At 46.7% G+C, this 26333-nt stretch overlaps 1 protein-coding gene across 1 annotated transcript; it reads left to right on the forward strand.

Moving 5' to 3' along the window:
* The first annotated feature begins 1504 nt into the window (after positions 1-1504).
* rasgef1ba (RasGEF domain family, member 1Ba) lies at positions 1505-25759 on the forward strand. The gene is made up of 14 exons (XM_069683244.1): positions 1505-1764; positions 7569-7751; positions 7954-8076; positions 8164-8301; positions 12616-12831; positions 13738-13812; positions 15335-15430; positions 15843-15945; positions 18189-18268; positions 19362-19457; positions 21303-21398; positions 21789-21912; positions 22726-22798; positions 23808-25759. Exons 2-14 carry the CDS (start codon positions 7575-7577, stop codon positions 23830-23832), a joined length of 1422 nt encoding a protein of 473 aa, XP_069539345.1. The 5' UTR covers positions 1505-1764; positions 7569-7574; the 3' UTR covers positions 23833-25759.
* The last annotated feature ends 574 nt before the right edge of the window (positions 25760-26333 follow it).

The raw sequence follows: 26333 nt of genomic DNA on the forward strand, positions 1-26333 counted from the left end.
ATTTTTTGTTGTTGCACTTCTTGAAAATCAAAGTGGAATTCCCCAAAAGTTTCTCTTTAACGCTCACCTGGTTTAATGTCAGGTGTCAGGTGTCAGGTGTGTTCGTGTCCCCTGATGTCCGACATGCTGACGGACACACTGATCTGTGCGGTCAAACTCTGCGCGGTCATTTAAGTGAGAGAAAAGCTGGATTAGTGCATATACGTAAATCTGCAGTAATTCCACATTACGTAATGACTGCATGTTGATGAGATTTGGGATGATTTGCTGTTATTTCACCGTGACTCGTTACTCTGCAGGGAAACCCGGAGAAAGCCAGCTGAGCACAACGGACGTCCAGCATGTTCTCTGATGTTTCCTTATGTCAGAGTGTGATGTGAAGAAGATTTTATTATTCATCTTTTAAAGCTTTTGCGTTGGAGCAACATATTTTCTGCAGAAATTAAAGACGAAAAGAAGAATTTACAGTATTTTCTCTTTCTGTCCGTTTGGCACGTTCAGGGCCCATCAGTCAAATGATCATAAATATGCAACGTTACCCATTTGATGACTTTCGCACGTGCAACAATCATAACCAAACTCCATGTCTGTGTTATTGATCCAATGCCACAGATCACCACCCTCAGGTTGACTTTGTCACCTGATTTCAACAGCACACATAAACGATGAGCTGGGGACGGCAGCCAGAAGTGATGCTGAGAGGAAAAGAGACACGTGTCCCCTGAAGAAGATTTGATATAAAGTCTGGTTTAAGAAGAACCGGCAGAAACTACTGATGTTCCTGTTACCTGAAGCATAATTAACACGTGTGAAGACATTAGCATTTAGCTTGCAACAACTGGGCAACAAGCTGACAGAGCTGCGAGCATGGCTGCAATCCCTGAACCCGATACCTGACCCACATTTAGACGTGTTTTTGTGCTTCTGGTGAAACCTGCAGCAGCCACAGCAGACATCAAGATAACCCACATCTGATATCTAATATATTTGTATTATTCTGTCACTACCTGAGTACAGGGAGGCCTGTCTCCTCCCACAGACAGAGATCACGAACACAGAGGCCTACAGTTCATCATTACAGAAACGAACCTGAATTCTGAGAAAGAAAGAAAAGTCATGCTGCCTCACGTTTCCCTGTAAATTAGGTGCTTTTCATCTGGGATTCCCTCAGCCCAAACAAAGCTAACACAGAATGTAGAATTGAAACAAATAAGAGGAAGAAAATGACTGACGGAAAAAACGTCAGAGAGATAGAGAGAGAGAGAGAAAGAGAGAGAAAGAGAGAGACATGAGAGAGAGAGAGAGAGAGATTATAGACGGAGAAAGAGAAATGAAACTGAAATCTAGAGGAGAGGGGGAGGATGAGAGAGAGGACGGAGAGGGGAGGGGAGATGGGGGTGTGGTGGTGGTGAGGCCTGTGCTCTGATTGGCTGCTGCCTCTCCCTCACAGTAAAGTCTTGAGGCTGCGCGCGGCTCGGAGCTCATACACACCGGAGAGGAGACAGAGGAGGACACACACACAGCCGGAGCTTTCATTCATTTACTTCTTCTTCTTCTTCGGCGCTGAAACCGAGAAAGCCCGTTTGACCTCCTCACATTAGCAGCTGAATGATGCTGCAGTGAGGGACCGGAGCCGGGGAGGGACAACTGCTTTCACCGCTTTTCTTCTCATGTAAACGCAGAAAGTGTCCGCTGCAGAGAGGCTGTTTGGCACATTTTGGGAGAGGATACGAGGGGGATTCACACGGATTACTGCTTGTTGAGGTGAGCTAAGAGGATTGAATGTGGGAATATTTTGGGTTGAAGGATTGGCTGAATATTCTGATGTTTGTGCGCCGCGGAGAGCCGGCTGGTTGTCCAAAATGCGCGCAGGTGGTGGAAAGAGCGCACTTTGTTTGCTTCCAAAGAGGATCAGGAGCGTGACTGAATTCTCTGCGTCTCTTTTCCACCTTTAAGGCAAATATAAACATCACACTTTGAGTTTCTGGTGCTTACATGTACCTGTACCTCGGTCTGGATGCTTTCTGTGCGCCTCTCCTGACTTCATCCAAATCTGTATCCTCCAGCATCCGAACTAACAAATTGTCTTATTCTACTAACCAACTGTTTCTGTCACCCCGTGTTCCCTGTTTGACTCCTAAATTGTTCCCCATTAATGAGATTTTTAAAATCAGTGTCAATAGCGGACTATTTTTAACCCCCCTACCTTCTGGCTAAGAGGATTCCCCCCCCCCGCTCTCCAGTAAGACAGTGAGGATCAGTGAGTTAATCCCACCTCTCTCCTGTGAACCTGTCCGTGTCCTCTCTCTGCTCTGACTCTGTTTCATGTGCTCACATGTGAGATCGGCTCATTGGTGATTGTGAGGGAGTGAGGGACTCCTGCGGAAACACCTGTGAGCTGTTGTTGTTGTGGAATATGGGATTGTGCGCGTGGTGGGCTTTGATTGTAGAAACGCAGACTAATAGAGACTTTGGGGACCTGGGACGTTTCCTGTTGTCATTTAAGGAATCTTTAAAGGCCTGACATTTGCTGCAGTGAAAGGTGTAAAAAGCTTGGATGTGTTCTTATGTTTAAAGAGCTGCAACGATTAATCACTCACGAGTAAATAAATCGTATTTTGACAGTTGATGGATCGTTGAGGTGATTCTCAGAGCTGAATGTCAGATACGTGTTTGTTTCGGCTTCTCAGATGTGAAGTTTTGCTGCTTTGCGTGATAAAGCAAAAGATCGATCAGTTAAAGCTTCGAATAATCTGCAGATTGATCAATAACAGAATAAAAACAATCAATAGCTGCAGCCCTGTGTCTGTGGCTCCGGTGTGGATTGCTGGGTGTTTGTGGAGGCTCTGACAGAACCTGGTCTCTGTCATGTCACATGACTGACAGGTGAAGTTTGCTTAGTTGTAATAAAATGTAAGACACTCAGATGTGTGTGTGTGTGTGTGTGTGTGTGTGTGTGTGTGTGTGTGTGTGTGTGCTGCAGCGTCGCCCTGTGCTCGATGTTTCAGAGTCCGAGGGGGGGTCATGTGTCCGTCATGGACTGATGACAGCAGGTGACACACTCCTTCATGGAAGCTTGTTCCCGCTCAGTGCAGCAGCTGCTGTTCCAGCAGTCCTCAGAGGTGTGAGCGTGAGCTGTGAGTGTCCGTGCTTTATATACAAACCTGTTAATAATGTCGATATCATCTGATCAACAAGGCCACTGCTGACCCCCCAGCTCTGCTGCTTAACGTTAACGTTGTTCCTCTGAGCTCGTCGTCCATCAGAGCTGCACACAAAGGCTGGAGGGAAAGATGTGACGTTTTAGCAGTTGCACTTGTTGCGGCCCCCAAACACAGGTGTGTTTACCTCTTCAGCCTTTAGTAACTGAGTACTTCTGACCTCACACCAGCCGCCTGTCTTATCCACTCCTGCTCTGTGTCCTCCTGTGCTGCCTCTCAGATATCTCTCACCCTCATTTCCTGCAGACACGGATGAGTGAGATTCCTCATGCCGTTCACTGTTTACACAGCAGAGGGGGGGCTGTTGATTTACTGCCCTCCCCTCTCTAGCTGCATCAACACCCCCCTCCCCCATACAGCCTCTGTCTCCCATCCCAGTAAAGCAAAACAAAACATCTTTTACCTTTTTAGAGCTGCTCCGACCTGAGAGCTGCTCCGACCTGAGAGCTGCTCAGCAGATAATTGTGTGTGTGTGCTGCTAACTGTGTGTGTGCATCTTGTGCACCACAGGAGTGTCTTTCTGTGTGTCTGATGGGTCTCATCACAAGCAGCCATTAACACAGGGGGCAGCACAGGAAGAGCCCCCGTGTATTTTTAGGAGGCGGGAGACCAGGCGAGGCTCCCTCGTTGTCAGCCCCACCCCTGCATTTGGAGACAGAATCACCTGAAAGCTCGTCTCTCTGCAGCCTGGAGGGAGTTTCACGTAAACGCTGGTTTTTACTCCTAATATGACATTTGCCTGAGGAGGTTTGGTGCTTTTAAAGCTGCTGCTCTGCTCTCTCTCTTAACGTCCCCACCGGGCAGGAAAGGGAAATATTTTGACATTTCTGTAACCTTTCCGTCACTGCGGGCCTCAAACTAAAGCATCCTTTTTCCTCTTCTCTTCCGACTCATATTTGACCTCTAAATGCAACAGAACATGTTCAATTTAAAGTCTTTCAGCGAGACGTGTTTAATAACCCGGCTGTAAATACTAGGAAGAAGATAAGGAGTCCCAGCCCCTCCAGACGTCCACGAGACATCTGTGACTCAGCTCTTCAGCCAGGCAAGCGTCTGAGAGACTCACAGCCGTGTGATAATCTGCAGACGAGAGAGACGAGTGGAAATATAGAGTTTGATATTCAAAGAACATCATGATTTTGATACACGGATAGAAGATCATTTAATTTTTCAAATTGATTATTAAGTTTTCAAAATCTCACAGGTTACATCCTGAAACAGAAACCAACAGAAATGTGAATTTTCTGTTTTAAAATCCAGTTTAAGTCCAAACCAAACTTCTGTTTACACGCTGAGGCAGATGGCCACACACACACACACACACACACACACACACACACACACACACACACACTCACACGCGCACACACACACTCACACTCACACTCACACTCACACTCACACACACACACACACACACACACACACACACACACACACTCACACGCGCACACACACACTCACACTCACACTCACTCACACACACACACACACACACACACACACTCACACGCGCACACACACACTCACACTCACACTCACACTCACACACACACACACACACACACACACACGACCAGCAAAGCTATAATTAAAACACCGCCCCCCCCCCCGTGTCGAGGCGAGCTGTGGCATGTGCGTTGTTTACCTTCAGCTGCCACTCAGCCAGCGGCCGCGCTAAACCAACAGCTACGTGCTAACAGTTTGCTTTAGCCAGACCCAGGACTTCACATGTGCCACCCCCCCCCCCCCCCCCCCCAAACCTTTACCCCCGCTACAACCACTGCACATGACACCTGGAAGCCAAATGTAAATCAGAGTCTCGATTGTGGAGCAGCTGCTGTGTGAGGAGCAGAGCACGGTTAGCTCCAGAGCACAGACGGAGAGATGGTGTCCTCTTAATGCTCTAAACAAACTAATGTGTGTTTTCTAGCAGGAGAGGAAGGTGTCCAAACATGAGCCAAATCTTTGGTCAAAAGAAAGTAAGCTTTCTTTATGGTTTGAAAAACGAGCAGGACAAACAAGAGCGTCAATCAAACACCTCTGAGTACAAACATGACTTCAGACGATGTCACAAGATCTGTTCTGCTAGAGGAGAAGATCTCACGCTCTCCTCGTCCTCTTCTTGTATCAGAGACTCTGCTTTCTTCTTCAAAGAAGCCCACCTGATTATTCTAAAGTGTTCGTCTTCTCAAAGACGTCAGAGACAACTTTTATAAAACCTGTAAAGCCAGTCCAACTTAACAGCCTGAAAAACATGCTGAGATAAAATGCAGAATAAAACATTCAACTCAAGTTTGAACCAGTTCTTCCTTTTCCCGTTTGAAATCCGTGAACCGCACACAGTCAGGCACGACACCTGTCTGTTGGATCGATGCGTCCCATTCTGCAGCTAGTTCTTATTCTTGTACATAGTTGATCAATGTATCGTCATCTTTTCTTTAGTCGACCAAACGCAGGCATTAGAACGTGTCCACTGGGATTTCTCGGTGGTGACGTCCTCTGCCAGTTGCTTCTTTTGGGATTTAGAGAATGATGCTTTTTAGGAAGACAAAAGCTGTAAATCATCAGCAAATTAAATGTAAAACTAAAACAGCAAAACATCCAACTGAAACAACCCCCCCTTTGTGGGAGCAGAGCCCGCGGGAGCAGGGAGCAGGTGCTGCTGTGTGTGAGCTCCTCATCTGAACCTCAGAGTTGTGTCCGAGCCGCTCTGTGGACTGAAGACGTCTGTGTCGGAGTCAGACGGTGAAACGAAACGAGTCTGCTGCAGCTCGGCTCAGAAAGAGCAGAAAAGTTGGTCTGACAGGAGTAAACAAGATCAAAACATTTGACTTCATCGTGTTTCCCTCCGTCACACTCGTGATCTCCGCTGTGTTGGAGGACACATGGTGCAGCAGATGCTCTGACTCCTCACACTCGCCTTTCTCATGGAGATGTGCATGTTTGTCTGGCTCTATAATAGCGATGGTGTGTGTGTGTGTGTGCGTGTGCGTGTGTGCGCGCGTGCGTGTGTGTGATCCTGTAGAAGCAAACAGAAAGTGTCTCTTGGTCCTAAAGGTCGAGCCTCAGACGCTGCTCGTGTGTTCATCTGTCCGCTCTCTCTGTTTCACTCGTTTCCTCTGCAGACCAGCGTAACGTTCCCGCTCATGAAAGCTAAATATATTCTGTCTGCTGGCTCGGCAGGTGGCCACGGGGCAGCGTTTTGTAATGAAGATGGTGGTGTGGAGGGATGTGATGGTGTGTGGGGGCGGGGTAGTTTCACCCTCGGTCGACCCCCCTCCTCCCCTCCCCCTCGGTGTGAAAAGGCGGTTTTGTGATTCCTCTGCCGTAAGTCTGCCTGGCATGGGATGGAGCCAGAGCGCCGGGGTCAGAGGTCAGGAGGCCGCTGGGAGAGGAGAGTGTGTGAAACATGTTGTTGTGTCTCTGTGAGGACCAGTGGGGACTTATGATGCTCCTCGGTTCCTTTCAGAGGGTTACAGGCAGTGAGGTCCTGACAGAGCTGTTGATAATGCTGCAGGACTAGTTTGTCACGTTACTATGGCGATGTTTTGATGAATGTTAGCATGACCATGTGTTGTTGTACGTAACATCCTGACCTGCTGTGCCTCTCTGACAGCCGGCAGCACAGGAAACAACGTGATCACAGTTTGTAGCAGGGTCCAACATGTGTCCTGACATCCTGCAGGGCTGCAGCGTCTCGTCTCGTATACCTGCGTGTTCCAGCACATGAACAGAACCTTCTTTATCTGTAGTTCAACACCAGCTCTTTGTGAGTCACAAGAAACGTTATGTATCTGCCCGATACTCAACGTATGTCGAGTAGTTGTTTCGTCCATACAAGTCGAAAATGTTGAAACTCCCAGAGGCCGAAGTGACGTCTTTAAAGTCCTTCTTTTATACGACCAAAGATTTCTCCTTCAGTGTCGCACAGAGGGAAGCAGGAGATCCTCAGTCAGAAGCTCCAACATGGAGTTTTTGACATTTGACATTAATTTTGTAGCGATAATCAATTTGCAGCATTTAAAGGTCCCTGCTTATCTGATGATGCACGCTGTCTGCACTTATCATGTGGTTTGGTTTTTTGATGATTAATGGTTCGATTCCCAGTCTAAGCTGAACTCAGCCTCTGTCTGCTCCAGTGTCTTTAACTGTGATACACACGAGTCATGAACCTCCTGCGGCTCAACCACAGTTTGTTTTTGTGAGGAGGAGGAGGAGGAGGAGGAGGAGGAGCCCTCGCCTCGTTTGTGTCTGACAGTAATTTGCGATGCGTTTGTCGTCCTGCATCAGCGTCTGCGGTCAAACGTCTCTGACTGTCTGTGTTTGTCCTCCGTGTCTCTGTAGGACATCATGCCTCAGACTCCACCCTTCAGCGGGCAGCTGAACACCAGCAGCTACAACAAGAACCTGTACCAGAGCAAGGAGGAGGGCTTCCCAGGCCTCTATTACCATGACCACAACCTGGTGTCCGGGTCCCTGGAGGCCCTCATCCACCACCTGGTCCCCACTGTGGACTATTACCCAGATGTGAGTGTTTCTTTCACACGTTCATCAAAGTAAGAAGTCTGTTTTCTGCTCTGATGCTTTGAGACCTTTAAAGTGCTGCTTTGTCTTCTTTCCTTGAACATCAGGGATCCAAAGTTTTAATGTATTCATGTAATATCTTTCATGTTGTTTAAGGTGTTCTTTCTCCTTCTGACTTTTGGTTTCCTGTGCTCTCTCTCCACAGAGGACGTACATCTTCACCTTCCTGCTCAGCTCTCGTCTCTTCATCCACCCGTATGAGCTCATGTCCAAGGTGTGTCACCTGTGCATGGAGCAACAGCGACTGGGCGATCCACAGGCAGACAAGGTTCGCACAACAAACCACCTCTTAGCTTTATCAGAAACTAGATCTATAGCTTCACCCTGTACTCATGTGTTTGTCCTCCCTCTTCAGATGCGAGTGAGGAAGATCACTCCAAAGATCCTGCAGCTGCTGGCGGAGTGGACGGAGACGTTCCCGTACGACTTCAGGGACGAGAGGATGATGAGGAGCCTGAAGGAGCTCACGCACCGGCTGGCCACCGGAGACGAGGTCGGTCCTCCCTCTCTGTGTAACTTTCCACACAGTGAATAATGTGATGAGCAGTGTGATGAGCAGTGTGATGAGCAGTGTGATGAGCAGTGTGATGAGCAGTGTGTTAGCAGGTAATGTGTTTCGTTAAGGTGTTAGCACAGAGTGCACATGCAGCAGAGCTGTAGGCACATCAGATATTTGCTGATAGCACTGGGGGGAGGTGTTGGGGGGGGGGGGGGGGGTGTATCTCTGGACACAAAGCCGTGTTTGAGGCTGGCTGCGCTGACAGAAAAGCTCTTTTGTTCACAGGCTAGGTGGCTTTCAGTCGCCATCCTGGGCCACGTTTGAATTGTTGCTGAATGTCGGCTCGGAGCGTCAGGCCGCTCGGCTCTTTGGATCAGTTCAGTGGTTTTGTCCCGTAGCCTCTGTTATCTTTTGACACGCAAAGACTCGTGTTAGCATTTCCTCTAATGGAGTTACGAGCAGAAGATTAGGCAACAATAAGATGGGGACTGTGTGAGCACCTCATGGAAGAGGTAAATCAGCATGTTGGCTCAGGTTTTATGTTTGGGTTTGCAGAGGATAGAGCATATTTGTTAGATTGACATCACTCATGCAGCTAGAGCTGCATTAGCTTACCTTAGCATTAAAACTGGAAGCTGGAAGACGTCTCAAGTTGTCCTAACTCTGAAGCTCCCTAATTTATCTCGTCTCATCTTTTCCGTTTAACCTGTGTCGTTTTTTGGCCTTAGAAGTTATGAGCAGTTTGTTACTTGGCAAATGGCAGGCTAGCTGTTTACCTGTGCTAAGCTAAGCTAATCACCTCCTGACGCTGTACTAAACTCACAGGTATTGGATGGTATCTGTGAGACGAATCAGTTTCTCGGGTAACGTTCCCACTTCTCGGTCTGGACAGATAACAAAGGCAGTCATGATGAATCCGGTTCTTTCAGAGCCCGACCGGATGATGCACATGTGCTGTGGTGCTGTTCTCTGATTGGACATGAGTTGTGTGTTTAAGGTAAGTGTGAGTGTGTGTGTGTGTGTGTGTGTGTGTGTGTGTGTGTGTGTGTGTGTGTGTGTTGGTAGCACACACACATCCATCTGTCCTGGTAGAAGACATCCCTCCGTCATCGCTCAATAGAAGAAAAACACACCCACCCTTCCACCCATCCATCCTCTGTCTCTGTGTTTGTCAGGTTTCTCAGGACGCATCAATATTACAAGCATGAGTATTGATCCGGATTCAATCGACAAATCAATACGTGTCTCACATGACACTCTGACATGTTAACAGAAAGCACGTCGTGGCTGACCTCCAGGAACGAAACGCTCTCACAGACGGCTTCGATTTCACAGATTGATCAGACTGGAAACAAAATCTACCACCGAACATAAAATCAAACTTTTGGTAGAGACGAACCAAACGTTGTGTTTGGTCCATTAAGATCCCACTTCTGTCTGAGACCTTGTTTCTGCTGCCCTCTGATTGACCCTCAGAGAGCAGCGAGATAAAGCAGCTCTTCAGGAGGAAATAAGACTTCTGAATATATCAACAGTGTTTACAAAGCAACCTTTGAACCGCCCTGCAGATGATGTCACATCAGCCCAGAGGCAGCTGCACTCATGATAAGCGCAGCGTGACCAAGAAAAATAAGTGTTTATTAGAAAGTCTTTGGCGCCTCTGGTGAACAGATTGGCACGTGCACGTCTGATCATATAAATCCATAGATAATAACCCGTGATGATGAAGTCCATACGGGCGGTGCAAACACCATGAGGCTGCTCGGGTCTGAAGTCTTCTCACAGAGTCTGCTTTAAAAACAAAACACGAACGTCCATAAATACGAGTTTTTTAAATCAGATGCAGATCCTTCAGAGCGTCGACCGCAGCGCTCTGGGAAACGGTTCGAGTCCAGAATAGATGCCCCGAACATCTGCCCAAAGTCGGGTCCAGACCACATTCAAACGGTCCAGGACCTTGATCTGTGCAGCAGACTGTCATTATGGATGTGGTCGGATATATAAGGAAGCAGCAGCCGAGAAGAGGCGCTGTGATCTGGACCTGACCTCGTTTGGTGGTTCAGAGTTCCTGCTCCCCTCAAAATGTGCACTTTTGCTTTATTCTGCAGTGAGGTTGATTTAAGAGATCCCACATTATATAACCGGTCTGGATGTCGGTTTACTTGATTTAAGACAGACCTTCGGACAAACCTTACTCTCTTTAATCCAAATGGAGGCTCATTATCTTCTTCTGAAAATATGAAACTAATATGATTCTGAAAACTAGCAAATTGATTCTAAAAGCGAGTTCATCTTACGCCACATTTCCACCAAAAGTACCTGTGCCTTTAAGTTCCTGGGACCGGTCAAATCTGTCCCTGCTCGGCCAGCCTCCTCGATACAAGTCAGAAAGTTCTGCGACGCAAGGCTGAACTTCAGAGTCCCTGTACTCTGTGAAAGCGCTGCCCCTCTGCAGGGACATGCGGGCGTTACAGTGGCTCTGACACGGAGAGAAGCATGGAGAAATATATGGCAGAAAAATAAAGGGCAGTAAACAAGTGGGGATAAAATAAGTCTCCTGGACTTTGTTGAGGCCCCGGTCCCTGCAGTGGAAACACACCTGTACCTCTTTAAGTCCCTGAGGAAGCTCCTGCGGTGGACGCTTTATTCAGCAGGCTGAGATGTATTTCTGTCTCATCGTGACTTGGCATCATGGACGTGTTTAGATAAATAATCCTACGCAGTGTCCCTGTTTACTCTCTGTTCATTAGCTCTGCTCGGCTAACCGGCTAAAAACAGCCGGCCTTTGCTGTGGGTCAGGTGTCGCTCCACAGGAAGTGACACCACTCAGCCAAGAAAAACAGGACCTCCAGTGATACGATGGCACGAATGAAACAGGCGATCAGTCGTGGTGACTCGTGCCGAGCGGCCGTCTGCCACCTCAGGACCACTGCCAGGTGGACAGCGTGCCCCCTGCTCGGCCCCCTCACACAGGTTCTGATGAGTCCCTGTGTTTGAATGCCAGGCGTGCTGTCATCCCCGAGATCTGAGGCTATTTTTATCCCGTCCTGTGTTTGTAGTGGGGACAGAAGCTCCGGCAGATGGCCGACTTTGAAGTGGCAACTGGAGCGATTTTCACTGGTGGCGTTTCTCTGTGTCGTCCCACTGTGCGGGCCGAGTGTTTACAGTGATGCTAGTACGTTTGTATGAAGGTGATTCATGCTGGGCTGCAGGTGATGATCATATTCAACCTGTTTTAATCTCACGTTGTAGCTGAGGTTACTTTAAACTTTAAAGACTCCACCTTCTTTTTCAAACATCATCTTTCATTGTCCTCTTGTAATCACTCCCCACAGCGCCACAGGTGATTGGCTGACATGCCGATGTGTCTTGGTGCACCATCACACCTATCACGGCCACATCACTGACGGACAGATTCATCAGTCACAGAGGGTTCTGGCCTGTTTCCAGCTGACTGATGACAGTCTGCTCATCTTTCCAGAGTCTCAGCCTTGATGGCTGTCTGGGCTCCACATCCATCATGAGGCTCAGTGTGTTTCTTCCCACCCTGTTAAACTGCAGTCTTGTTTGCAGAACCCAGATTGTGTTCAGGGAGGAGGGCTGCGGTCGTGAGAAAAGGGGCCTAGATGTTCTGGGGCAGCTCGTAGCGGCGCTGTGGAAAGAGGCCACAAACAGGATCCTCCTCTGTGTTCATACAAAAACACACATTTTCCTCTTTAGACCTGGTTATGCAAGAAGTGTGTCAGCGAGGGAACACTTATCTAACCGTGGCCTGTTTGGAGTCCAGTGAAAGCTTGAAAACAGGACGACCTCTTGACCTCTGGTGCCGGGTGGTCAAAAGTCTCCCTCCTCCACCCCTGTGAACCGAGAGGCCTCACGAGCCCGGACGGAAGACGCTTACATAACAGCAAGCGACTGTCAGACGCCACGATGCTTCTCTGCAAAGCGAGTTCTGCCGGCGTCACATTTGCAGGGTGCTTCTGTGGTTCTGTTTGGGCTGAGAGCTGGCTCCAGCTCTGCTGACATGTCAGCAACATGTGTGTTATAAATTCCTCTCAGGTTGAGTGGTTGGAGATGAACGTCACATACCTTGTTCTCACGCTCGGCTCTCTTGTTGTTGTTTTCTCTGCGAGTGTTGCTGAAGCTCTGAGTTTCCAAACGTGACGGAGAAGTGATGTAACTGTGTCTTACAACAGCGTCTGTGAAGATGCCGCCCTTCTGAAGCTGGGCTCACTAACTGTTTCTCTTCTTCCCCCTCTCCTTCTCTCCCTCCATCCCCCCCCCCCCCCCCCTCCGTCCATCCCTCAGGTTTACAGAAAAGCCGTCGGTCAGATGAGCCAGGGTCTGATCCGGAGGCTGACGGTGCTCAGCCAGTACGAGGAGGCGCTGGTGAAGATCAACTCCACGGCGGCCGAGCGACTGTCGGCTCTGAAGGCGAAGCCGCAGGCGACCATCCAGAGAGACATGCTGTCCATCTGCAACGACCCGTTCACCGTCGCCCAGCAGCTCACGCACATAGAACTGGTGAGAACAATCCAGACGTCTTAAGATCCGTTATTTAAAATCCTTTCTGTTCAAGAGAAACGCACAGCGATCGACACGACCTTTACTGACACAGACGCGGGCGGAGGGATCGTTTTCATCCGTCTTTCATCTTCATCACAATCAGGTTTCAGTAGGTTCACACATACAGGAATTAGATTTGGTGCAGAACAATGAACACAATGAACACAGAACCAGAATAAAGACAAGTTAAAGACTTAAATAGAAGAAGATCAAAAATAGGCAATAACAATAAAAATATAAAAACAATACGAATAATACAAAATATGTACAACAGGCATCTGTCGGTCATTGTGACGTAAAAACCAAATGAAGACGTAAATGTGTTCGTCCAGAGGGATCCCTGCGATGACTCACTCATGTCTGCTGCAGAGGAGAACATGTGAGAGAGCAGAGCTGACACCTTTGACGGATTACCAATCAACATGGCGGTCGAGGTGAACCGAGCGCTGCAGCTCCTCCGACGCGCGACCGACCGCAGCATTGATTTGAACCATCAGAGTCTGACCACACGTTTATGTTCATTACATGTTCGTTCACTAAAGACAACAAACAATCAGGCAGAAGGAAAACTCGGGGCTGAGGTCGGGTTTCATCCACCATCCCAAACGAGACAAAATGCTTTTTGCTGGTTTTTATGCACATTTGATTTTGTGCTTTAAACAAACACAGAGCAGAATGATGATTTAAATCCAAACTTAAGTTGTAAACGTCCAACAAAGGAAAGGATGGAATTTCCGATGGAAACAATGAATTTGACAGATATATTCTTGTGCAAAGAAACAGACCCTCTAATAACACCTGATGCTAAACATTTGTAACTAAAGATGAAGCAGGACTTGATGTACCTTCTTCCTTCTCCCTCAGGAGAGACTGAGTTACATCGGACCAGAAGAATTCGTCCAGGCCTTCGTCCAGAAAGACCCTCTGGACAACGATAAGGTAACGTCTGCGCTGCTTTGTCAGAATAAATCTGCAGATTAGAGAAAGTATAAATAAAAGTGGTTATGTAACCGTTCTTGGCCGAGGTCCTGCTGCAGACCTGATTAGTCTCTGATGTGGGTTAGAAGTGAGGCGGCCCAGATTCTGCTCCAAACACAGACCTGCTGCTGCTGCTGCTGAACGGGTCACAGAGGGGCCAGGGCAGCTCTAGACTGTAGCTAATATCTCCTCTGTCTTTCTGACACACACACGCACACACACACACACACGCACACACACACACACGCACACACACACACGCACACACACACACACGCACACACACGCACACACACACGCTGACAATTTCCTGAAATCATCCCAGTGTCTGTATGAGAAGGCCATGCATCTGCCTCATCTCCCAGCAAACACTGCAGCCAGGGTTTGTTTTGGGAAGGTGTGTGTGTGTGTGTGTGTGTAGATATGTGTGTGTGTGTGTGTGTGTGTGTGTGTGTGTGTGTGTGTGTGTGTAGATATGTGTGTGTGTGTATGTGTGTGTGTCTGGCAGTGGGTTTGGTTTGTCTGGCGTTCGGCTGCTCGGCAACAGCCACTCTTTTGGAGTTGAGGTGATTGGGGGGGGGGGGGGCTCAGGCTGCCTTTGTGCCCCGAATCCCCCAAAGAGCCACTTGGAAAAGACAAGAGTGTGTGTGTGTGTGTGTGTGTGTGTGTGTGTGTGTGTGTGTGTGTGTGTGTATCTGCATGTTAACCCTTTGAAGACAGGCCCCCTGCAGGCGGCCGCAGGGCGTCTCATCATCCTGTTAATCTATGATGAACACTGTAATAACTACAGCCTTCAGTCTTTGTGCAGCTGAAGCTGCTTCTCATAGTCCTGATTCAAATGATCACAAATACAAACTTTGATAGCATCATTTACAAAGCATCTATGCTGTTGTGGACACAGTGTTTCTACTGCAGATAAAACAAGCACAATGCATTCAGAGCTCAGTGAACACCACAGAGATATTTTGTTTCTACGTTCAGAATCGAGTCAGAACTTTGTCTTTTCCTTTACGACACTGTTGCAGTTCTTTATCAACTATTATGGTTTATTAACTTGCATAACTTTTTAACTTAGGTTATGCAGCTTCTAAAGATATTGCAATACTTGCAGAAACATCAGTGTGTGTTCTGGCAAACTCATTTCTGTCACAGACTTCAAAGAGTTAAACTTTGACGTGTCCACAGGCGGGAAATCCTGCAGGGGGTTGAGTGTCGTAAGGCCAGAGGAATGTGTGGAATCAGATCAAGTGGAGTCCACACAAAGAAGCAGCATGCATAATGTGAATACCACCGGCCACTATTGTGCTCGAAGAGGCCGAGCGAAGCTGAGCGTGATTGGCCCTCTCAGACATCGGTGTAGTTTTCATGCTCAGTGATGCAGTCAATGAGGGAGGCAGAGACAGAAGCAGATATCAGCGTTATTTTCCACTGTTTGTAATTAGCTCAGATGCTAATTGAAAGTCTGTCTCTGTTGTTGTTGCAGAGCTGCTTCAGTGATCACAAGAAGGCCAGCAACCTGGAGGCTTACGTGGAATGGTTCAACAGACTCAGTTATCTGGTGGCCACAGAAATCTGCATGGTGAGTACGCGACATCAAATGAGACCTGCTTTGAGTGAGTGAGAGTGAAGCAGCGATGCAGCGACATCAAATAAGCTGCTTTTTTAGTTTAGTCTGAAAAAAGAGATAAAAATGTCCACAAACAAAAAATGAACTCACTGATTGAGGCAGCAGTCGACCAACAACTTCCTTGTTCTGCAAGGTCAAAGGTTATAAATGCATATAAATAAGATGCCCTTTGTAACCACACACAGCTGTTGGTATTTTCAAAGCCACTTGCAGAAATCGTAACTTGTTGCCTCGGTCTGTGAGCTTGTTTGTGTTTTTGTGCGACTTGTGTTGCATGATGTTGTTGGTTCAGCTCTAACATGATAATCTTAAACATCTTCAATCTTAAAGTGAACTTTTTAAATGTTCTTTATTTTGCTTGCAGCCCGTGAAGAAGAAGCATCGAGCACGAGTCATCGAGTTCTTCATCGATGTGGCGCGCGAGTGCTTCAACATCGGCAACTTTAACTCCCTCATGGCCATCATATGTGAGTTCTTATTTCTTCCCCCTGACATAACGGAAACAGATTCTCTTCAGTCTGCTCGTCTTCCTTCTCCTGTCGGTCATCAGATAATCAGATCAGCAGAGAAGATGTCATTTGTTGTTGAGTGAGAACTTCATGCGGCGCTGTAATCTCCCCCGCAGCTCTGACCTCTCGTGACTTTGTCGCTGTTCCTTTCAGACTTATGTAATTTCCTCCAGCGTAATGATATCAGAGCGACTCGCAGGGAGCAGCTCATGCAGTTAATCATGTGGAGAGAATCAGAGGAGGCAAACAGTCTGTGACAGATTCTCTCAGGGCTGAACGCTTCGCAGGAACACACAGCAGCTGCAAAGGATCATGGGTGCTGAGTAACCATAACCCCTGAGATGTTACACCTGAGAAGCATTTTAAGCCGAGCTTTTCTGAAACTGTTCTCCTACCACCTCTGTAGAGGAGATCGAAATGCATGCAGGTAAACAGAAGTAGGAAACAGGTGATACCTATTAAAACTATGTCATGAAACACGATCTGTATCAGTGATCAGCTCTGAACTCCAAACTCTACGTGAAACGTCAAAGTCTTACCCACGTGTGCTGAGCTCACTTAGACAAACCTGCTGCTGAATCTCCCGAGAGTTCAGCAGGATAGCCAGCAGCAGCAGCAGCCGTCGCCTGACGGATCGTTTCCTCCTCACAGTGAGCGACCCCGTGACCTCAAACTAACAACATCCCAACAAGTGACCAATCACCAGATCAATTAATCAAAACATTTGGCGATAAGTCATCCGATTACTCTCTGCAGCTTTACCCTCAGAGATAGTACCAGGTCAGATTAAAAGGTTAGAAATAATGAAGACTGAAGTAAACGATTCAGAGACCTCAGCTGATGTCAGAGATGGTCCAGAGCTGGGGCGGAGGTAGCAGCGTGAACCATCCAGGCAGATGGTCAGCACCGACCAGAGAGAGTGAGAGCACACGGGGGGGGTGAGCGGAGGAGAGGTTCAGTGTATACTGAGTGCCAGCTGTTCTCTGTCGTTCTCTGTCGAGAGAGAGAGAGAGAGAGAGAGAGAGACCCTCTCCTCTACAGCTCGTCTCCAGGGATCCATCAGGGTCACAGGGTCAGTTCGACGGTGTTTTAGTGATTGATTTACTCAGATTACCAAATGTTCTTAATCACCTTCAGTCGTTTGAAGCTCGAAACACCAACACTATTTGAGCTTTCTGTCCTCACGTCGCTCTTCTGTCCAAACCACAGACAGATCTCACAGGGCGCCGAGGGCACAAAGAGCTGAGCTGAAATAAAGATAGAGACTCAGACCCAAACGGAAGTAGAGCCACAGCCAGTGATTGGTTAATGGATCCAAAGAGAATCAATCGCTACAGATTTTGATATACGAGAACGTTTTCTGCTTCCAGCATCTGAAATGTGACGATTACTTCAACCTCTGTCAGAGCAGAAAAACAGGACACATCGACGATATATGAGCGTCTCATGAAAGAGGAGAGTGTGTCCCAGAGGGGCCACGCACACAGACAACACCTGTCCTCTCACACACGCACACACACACACACACACACACACACACACACACACACACACACACGCACACGCGTGCGCGCACACACACACTCACTGGAGTCTTTGTGAGGAGATGGACCTGTTTCCCAGGCTGGACACGTTCTGACACACAGAGTAACACACAGAGTAACACACAGAGTAACACACAGAGTAACACATACACAGTAACACACAGTAACACACACACAGTAACACACACACACACACACACAGACTGTGTCCTGAGAAGAGGACGAGCTAAGTTAGCTTTAGCGCTTTAGAGTTCTATATTTCTGTCTGTGTCAGAGCGCGTCTGTTGACTGGAGGGATGTTTTGTATTTTCTCTCTGCTCTGATGGTGACCCTTAGTGCGCACGCACACACACACACACACACACACACACACACAGACACACACACACACACACACATGGAGGATTACCATATGGGAAGCAGAGAGCTGGGAGGGGAAGCGAGGCGTGTGTTAACTCCTTTGTTCCTGCGGCCTTTTGCTTCGCTGCATCAGAAGAAACAACAGATAGAATGAAAAGAGGGAGGAGGGGTGTGTGTGTGTGTGTGTGTGTGTCTGCCTTGGTGGGAAAAACGCCATGTGTTAAAGCGCTGATGTTTTTATAGACGTGTGATGTCTCTCTCATTGTCTCTTCTCTTGTTCTTGTGTCCGTCTTGCAGCTGGGATGAACATGAGTCCCGTCTCTCGGCTGAAGAAGACCTGGAGCAAAGTGAAAACAGCAAAGTTCGACATCTTAGAGGTCTGTTTGCGTAAACTGCCTTTCTGTCATCTTCTCCTCAGTTGTAATTGTCCAGCTCTAAGTGTGTGTGTGTGTGTGTGTGTGTGTGTGTTTTCCCGCGCCCACACACACATCAGCAGCTCTGAGGTTTTGTTGTGTTTGGCACTGATGAGTCACGGCGTGGTGGGCGTGTGGAGGAGCTCGTTCTTTTCTCAGTGACGTGTGTGAAGAGCGATGACAAAGACGGATAAACACGCTCGTGCTGAAAGCTGCAAACGTGCTTCTGAGCGGGAGATCCGAGATCTGCAGATCGCACGTAGATGGATAAACAGGATCAGAATCAACCTGGAAAACCTCTTTGTTAGCACCATCGTCTGTGCATGCAGAAGAAGTGAGGCGGGAGAAGGAGAACAGATGCTCTTTGCTTTATTTAAGATATGAATTAAAGAGAGCAGTAGTTGTCCTGAAGGCCGGTCCAGAGGAAAGGGGATTTGTTTTGAGGATGTATTTTACAAACAAGAATAAACCTTTAAGCCGGAGCACGACAGGCGAGGCGAACACCTTCAATTTAACAACTAACATGTTGAACTGAAGATCCACGGGGGTGGAGGCAGGTGCAGGGAGGGACAGACGCCTGAGGAAAGCCCAGACTCACTCTGTCAGTCGCTCTTTGATGAACAGATCTGAGGACGAGTCGAGCTGGGAGCCTCTGAGAGCTTTCAAACACGTTCTTCTTTAGGCTCCTTCACGTCTCACCGGAGCTCATCTCTGTTCGGCGTCCTCTCTGTCAGTCACACACCTCCTCGCACCTTTTGACTCGTCTGATGATTTCCTTTCAGCCTCCTGTTTCCTCCCTGTGAGCCTTATTGGAGGAGAATCTGAACTTTCTGTCCCTCAGAGTTTAATTTGCTCTGATGGTTTTCTGCACTTTGTGTTCTTGTCGGTTTGTTCGAGGTCACAGATTCAATCGTCTGTCTTCACTTCTTTTGCGTGCAAGATGACACATGTCTGACTTTCTGTCTCGTTGTTTCCTTTATTATGTAATGAATCATTTCTCTGGATGTCTTAGTTTAAGATCTTTATTTGATTTAACTCTGTCTGTTTCTCTCTGCAGCATCAGATGGATCCTTCCAGCAACTTCTACAACTACAGGACCGCTCTGAGAGGAGCCACACAGAGATCCATCACCGCCAACAGCAGCAGAGAGAAGGTAACCACACACTGTGTAATACTTCTATTTCAAATATATATGATCAGTTGGTTAAGAAGCAAGTGGAAGTTCCTCTGAGTAAATAAAACGTCTGCTTACGTTAACTCCTCTGTTCTGGGACTAACTACATATTAAACATAAATAAAGGTGGAGTCCTGAGAGTAGACAAGTCACTGGCCGTGAAGGAGTCCAACTCTTCAAACGATCCAGTAGCCAGCGTTTCTATGAAAGTTTGAACATCTGTGCTGCAGACTTTGTGTTACCAACAGTCTGAAACCTCCCGAGCCGCTTACAGTGAACCATCATGGACGTGTTGTTTTGACAGCTGCTGGAGGAATCCAGAGTTTCGGAATAAACCTCCTGACCACTCCGACCGCCCTGACCACAGTGTTTGTGACGCATGTTGAGCAGCTGATTACAGTTATGTAAAAAGTTCAGATGTTTATCTTGCTGTTTTTATCTTCATGCTCTGCAACTGGAAGGACAGGAAGTGAGAGCAGGAAAACAAACCGTAGCGCGGCCCCTCGCTGTGCCGTGTCCTCTGCGTTCCCATCGTGTTTACAGCAGCAGTAAACACGCGCGCGGGGACGAGGGGGGTGTGGTTGCATAACAGCAGAGCCTGGAGGGGACACAGAGGTCGAGGTCTAAGTGGGTCAAGATACGAGGAGGGTCTCGGTTTCCTCCTCATCAAACATGATGTTTTCTCCTCAGCGAGGGAGGAGAAGACCAACATGGCCGCCTGCCAGCTCACACAATGTTCCCGCTCTGGCTGAAGCTCGTGGGCTGTCACACGTTAGCGGTTAGCTTCTCCTCGCACGTCACATGTTGATTAAGTCTGTTTTTGATGAACACAGATCAGTAAGAATGTGACTCCTTGTGAGGCTGAGCTCAGAAATGTAAACAGACCCGGACAGACAAACAGAAATGTTCTGGGTCATGAAACGGAAAGTTCCCAACAAGTCTGGTATGTTCTCGCCCTCGTGACCTCTCCTTTAGGGAGGGTGGGGGGTGTTTATGATCTCCTCCAGGAATCCACCGTGCTGTCAGACAATCAACAGAGATGCTGTGAGGACAGATATTAAGGATGCAGAGAAGAAGAAGACCATCATCCTTTCTACACTTCTTACTGCATGATGGGGGTTTCATTTACAAACCTGAATCAAATGCACACTTCTGTTGCATTGTGTATTTTGCTGCTCTCCCTCTGATGTTCACACTTTAGGAAGCTCGTCCATCATGAGTGGCTGATGATCTTACACGGGGATGTGTTGGGAGGGAAGAGGGTTTTTTTAGGTCACTGTGCCAGAAATCTCTTTGACACAAAGGAACGATGTGCTGTTTATTTGTCCATTACAGTACCCGATACTTGCTGAATTAAACCGAAAGTCCAGTTTGACTGCTTGATGGCTGGTTTGGTTCCAGAGAAGAAGGGAAAATCCCACCAGTGTTAAATTGCTGTTTTTTTGAATGGAGTCTGGTGCATCTTCCCCATCTCGCTCTCCAGCCACATCTTTGTTAGTGCCCAGACACGCAGTGACCTGAATGGCTGTGTGTGGTGGGTGGTGATGAATAATTTAGGGGACTTCTTCTTCTCTGGTAAACCTCCAGCCTCACTTCTTTTTTTCGGTTGTTAACACGCTGCTGCACGCCTGTCGGAAATGAAAGTTAGTGATGAAAATGGATATGTGATCCGAACAGAAGAAGCTCTGTTTGTTCCCTGAAAATGAAACATAAGATCCTCTTGGTCTGTTGTAATCCTCCCTGTTTATAAAGACCACACACCTGTTGGTGAGTCACACCCCCTCACACCTCCTCTTGTCTCTTTCTCTTTCTGTTGTGCTGCAGATCGTCATCCCTTTCTTCAGCCTGCTCATCAAAGACATCTACTTCCTGAACGAGGGCTGTGCCAACAGGCTGCAGAGCGGACACATCAACTTTGAGGTACGCCGAATTTCTAAATACACCAGAGAGAGTTTCCACGGCAACAGATTACATCACAGCACTTGTTTCGCTATATTTACTACACATGGCAACAGATTGAGTGCTGTTTATTTCCACTTCCCTAAAGTGTGTCAGAGTCGAGTGTTTCTATGGAGCAGAAACACCAGTAAAGAAAAGACGTGTAAATCTTTCCACCCGTCTGTGGTCACAGTTCGCTGAATCAGACACTATTTTAGGACCCTGGGAACCTCTGCTGACCCGTACTTCTGTCCTCACTGTTATATAATAACACACTCATCCTTTGAAACTATAACCACATGGAGCTCTAACCCTCAAACATCTCGATTACTTCTGAGTATTTATTTATTTTGTGTTTTTGTTTTACCTCAGAAATTCTGGGAGCTGGCCAAACAAGTGAGCGAGTTCATGACGTGGAAGAAAGTCGAGTGTCCGTTCGAGAAGGACCGCAAGATCCTGCAGTACCTGCTGACGGCTCCAGCTTTCACTGAAGATGGTACGTTTAGCAATGAAGCCATGAAATATGTCGAGAAGCACAATCGAAGGCTTTCAGGAAAGAATGTGACCGTTTTCTGGCAGAGAATTTGTGGTTGATTGACACCAAGCTAATGTCGCTACGCTAATTAGCCTAGCTTATTATAAGGACTGACAGGAAGGAGAAAAGCTTAAAATATACCTACCATTATCTGTAAAGTTACACACACACACACACACACACACCTTGTTATCACCTGTGGTCCGCGAGCCGTGCTGATAGTTTCCTTTAATCCTTATCAGAGTCGTGTGTCAGTGGCTCCGGCTCTTATCGTCTCCTTATCAGAGACAGACGGGGAGGTCTGTAAAATCCTCCTGACATTGAAGTGCACAGACTGAACTGACCAATCAGATGTGAGCGCTCCTTTAACCCCCCCTCTGATCTGTCAGCCATGGGGTGTTAGGTGATAGAAAACATCTTCAGTATGAGCAGAGTCACAGCTCACTCCTGCCACCCTTTAACATAATGACAGTTACGTTACGACATCATCAACAACCGTGCAACATGATGACGCAAGAGACACGCGCCTGAGCTCGGCGATGCAAAGAGAGCGACCGGCTGTTTTTATAATCCATGAATCAATTAAAGCAGCTGCTCCAGATGTTGAACAGATTTCCTCCCGTGGTTGACGCCCCCCCACACGCTCACATGCTGTCTCTTCTGTTTCAAGTTTATCCAAATATGCTGTTAATGTTAGCCTTAGCTGTAACCAATCAGAGAAGCCCGTTAGATCCGTTTAACTTCACTAATGACGTGTCACTGATTTCCTCACAGCGCTGTATCTGGCATCATACGACAGCGAAGGTCCTGAGAACAACATGGAGAAGGACAGATGGAAGTCTCTGAGGTGCGTGTGACCCCCATGTCTTCATCTACACACGCACACGCACACACATGCACACACACACACGCACACACACACACACACACACCCTCAGGGGTTTGGAGTCATGTCTGTCTTTTTTTAACTGTGCAAACAGGAAATGTGTAAATAGGCAGCTGTTTGCTAATATGTTAGCCATTTATATGTCAGGGATGTGCATCTGCCCACTGGCTGAAGAGTCCTTCTGCCCCCTAGTGGTCAAAACATATAAATGATTGCAGCTTAATAAATACATTTGATCAGTTTTTAAACAGAGATGTGAATTCAGCAGAGGAGGAACATGAAAATACAAGTGACATGTGTTGGCGGTAAGTTCATGATTGACAGCTGACAGTCATGCTGCAGTTTATTAAAATATGACTCTCCACACATCCAACATCCCCCACACACACACTCACTCACACACACACACACACACACACACACACACACACACACACACACACAGACACATGAGTCAGAGCTGCTAGTAGGGTCAGAGGTCAGAGCAGGTTTTAGTCCAAGAGCCCTGAGAGTGTTATAACCAGACAGGGTGAATCCACTCAGGTGTGTGTGTGTCTCTAAATTTGCCTGAAATCTTGTTATTAGACTTATTTTCAAAGTGCCAACAGCTGCTCACATATAAACACAACCTGATAATCAGGTGACCCACAAAGATTGACTTTCAAACCCAACTTAAGCAACAGTTAGAGAAAGAACTACGAGTGCAGTGCTTTCACGGAGCAGTGAGTAGAGCTGCATACCAGCTGAACACTGTAAATCACTGTAACTTGAGTTGTTTGCTTTGTGAGTTAACTCAACATTTCACGCAGTTTGTTTTCATGTTTGCTGCACAAATAAAAGTGTGTTTTTCTCATGGATCAGTGCCGGTTCAGATAAAAGCGATCTGAGTTTTGAGTTATTAAATGGTCAACATTCTGGAGGTACACACGGTTTCATCCTGTGATGTTGACAGCTGTTCCTCTCTCCACAGATCCACTCTGCTAAGCAGGGTCTAAACTTCTGAATGAAGACAAAATCCCGGACCAGCGAGCCGCGCCCGTCGACGCAGCTGTCGTCCAAACCGAGTATCCCCGTGTCTGAGGGAAACGACAATCTCTACGAGTGCTGGAGAGGATCTTTTGTGTCCCTCCGGCGTCAGATTTCTATCGATCTCTGCTTTTCCTGACCCTCCTGCTCTGCGTGCTGTTTCTTTCAGGACAGCTGTTTTTTCACCTCTTTGTATGACTTTGTAGTCTTTTTTTAAGAAGAGAAATGCTACAAACCTTCAGAATAAAAGCGCAGGGGTGCCAAGTTGGGGTTGTTTGTTCCCCCGTTTTTTCCATTTAAGCTAAACCGTTAGCCGCTGGTTGGCTAACTCTACAGAAATGCTACTCTGGCTGGTTCCATAAGCCAGCACTCTTTGTATGAACTCAAACCCTGCCCGCAACACTGTTCACATTAAGCTAGCCATTATTTGTGTTTTGTTCCTTTTGTATGAAACCTGAGGATCTCTCACGTCCTGTTTCTGAAGGTTTTGTTTGTGATTTGTCAGAAAAAGTGCGCTGGCTGCAGTTCAAAGATGATGTACATGACTTTCTTTGTGTGTTTGTGGGATTTTGTGACGCAGGAAGCAACACTTATTATCTTTGATGCACTCCAGGCTTCAGTAGTCACCATATTTACACGCCGCTCATTTCCTCGGGACGTGAAGCTCAAATACTGTTTGAACGTCTCACCTCTGTGTGGAACACATTGACAAATCGATAACTTCTTGACCTGATTGATCAGCAACTGAGAAGACGATGGTCACAGAAAATTTAGAGAGAGGCCACGTTCAAGGCAAAACAACAAAACGTCCGATCAGTTTGCTGATAGATACCCGCTAACATCTGCTTTCAACCACTTCCTTGCTAACCGTTTGATGTTGTTAAACGATGCTGTAGGAAAGGAGTAAATTCCTAGCTTACAGAAATGCTAACAGTTGGTTGAATGCTAACATGAGCTGAGAGTTATCAAATCTGTCTTTTCTGTTGACCAATCGAATCGTTCTTTCTACCATTAGCGAACCTGTAACACAACATTATAAAAACATGTTAGCTTCCCATCCTGAGCGTAAATGGCCACAAGTGAACATAGTGAATGCTTCTAAAGAATGAAGGCGTCATTACGTTTCAAGTGTTCAGAACATCTCAAACACCTTTTACACCTGAGGACACAGGTGTTTAAATGCTCTCAGGTGCTCTGTATTGGACGCATACTGAAGTCTTGATCACTGAGTTTAATGAAAGGTGTGTTTCCTGTTGTTTCCTGATAATCAGTGTTAACATGGCCCTCTGCTGCTGAGAACATAAGCCAGGCTGTCTGTCTCCTTCTGTTCCTGCTCTAATGTTACAAAGTGAGTGTGGTTGTGCTGCCCCCTGGTGGTTCAGTCAGGAAAGTGACTGGTTATTGTTATTGGTTGAATAATGTGAATGGAGGATTTCTGTTAAAACCCGACACATGCTAAATAATCTAATTTTTGTGTTTTATTTTTCATATTAAGTTTCCTCCATATTTGTTTTATTTATAAATCTGTTTGTGTAGTCACATGACGTCCTCGTTGCCAATATTTACTATTATTTTATTCTTATTTAATTTTGTACTAGGTACATAACGAGCTGAAGTAGTCCTCAGATATTGGCTTAACTGTTATTTTTTATAAAAGTTTGTGTGAGACACTTCACATGTTCAAGGTGCCAGCTCAGAGTATGAAGTTAAATATTTTGACTGACGTCTGCTTTGCCTTGATGTTGCTCCCTCCACACTGTCGTGGTTTACTGTGTACATAATGTATGTTTCTTTTTCCTCCCTGTTCTTTCATTTGTAACATGACTGTTAAAAAGGAACGTTTATAAATGAATTAGTTGTGTTTCAAAGACAAAGTTAATAAAAGAATGTTTAAAAGAGACTCTGTGGGTTTGTTGAATATTTATCACACCAGGAAGGAAATCACTTTTTAACTGTGTGATGACTGGTGCTCATTTAGTTTGATAATAACGTTCAGCAATATTTTAAATGACTGTGAAACATGTGAATGATCAAAGTGGACAAACAGATAAAAAAGACTAATTGTTAAATATTTTTAAATTTACAGGGATTTTTTTTAAAAAATCTTTCTGATGGACACACAGATGAAAAAAAAGGTACTAAAATTCTATGACAAAAAGATCAAGTGTAACTTTAGACAGCTAGCTGCTCCCAGCTGTCACTCAAAGAGGCCACGCCCCTAATGCTGCATCACTTTAAGCCTTAATATAATGTAAACAGGTGAGCTGTATAAAGATTCTCCCCGTACAGTCGTCATGAAGAGAGAAATGAGCTATAGAGACCCAAACTGTTTTTTGTACCAGGCTGTAAACATGTTTATTTCTGCTGTAAAGTTTAACATGGGGCTCTATGGGGACTGACTCACTGCTGGAGACAGCCTCAAGTGGACACCAGAGGAACTGCAGTTTATGTCATCTTTCGTTATCTTTTT

This window comes from Semicossyphus pulcher, unplaced genomic scaffold (genome assembly GCF_022749685.1).
Source record: "Semicossyphus pulcher isolate SPU_LCO1_2020_fin unplaced genomic scaffold, fSemPul1.0.p SCAF_6, whole genome shotgun sequence".
NCBI classification, from domain to species: domain Eukaryota; kingdom Metazoa; phylum Chordata; class Actinopteri; order Labriformes; family Labridae; genus Semicossyphus; species Semicossyphus pulcher.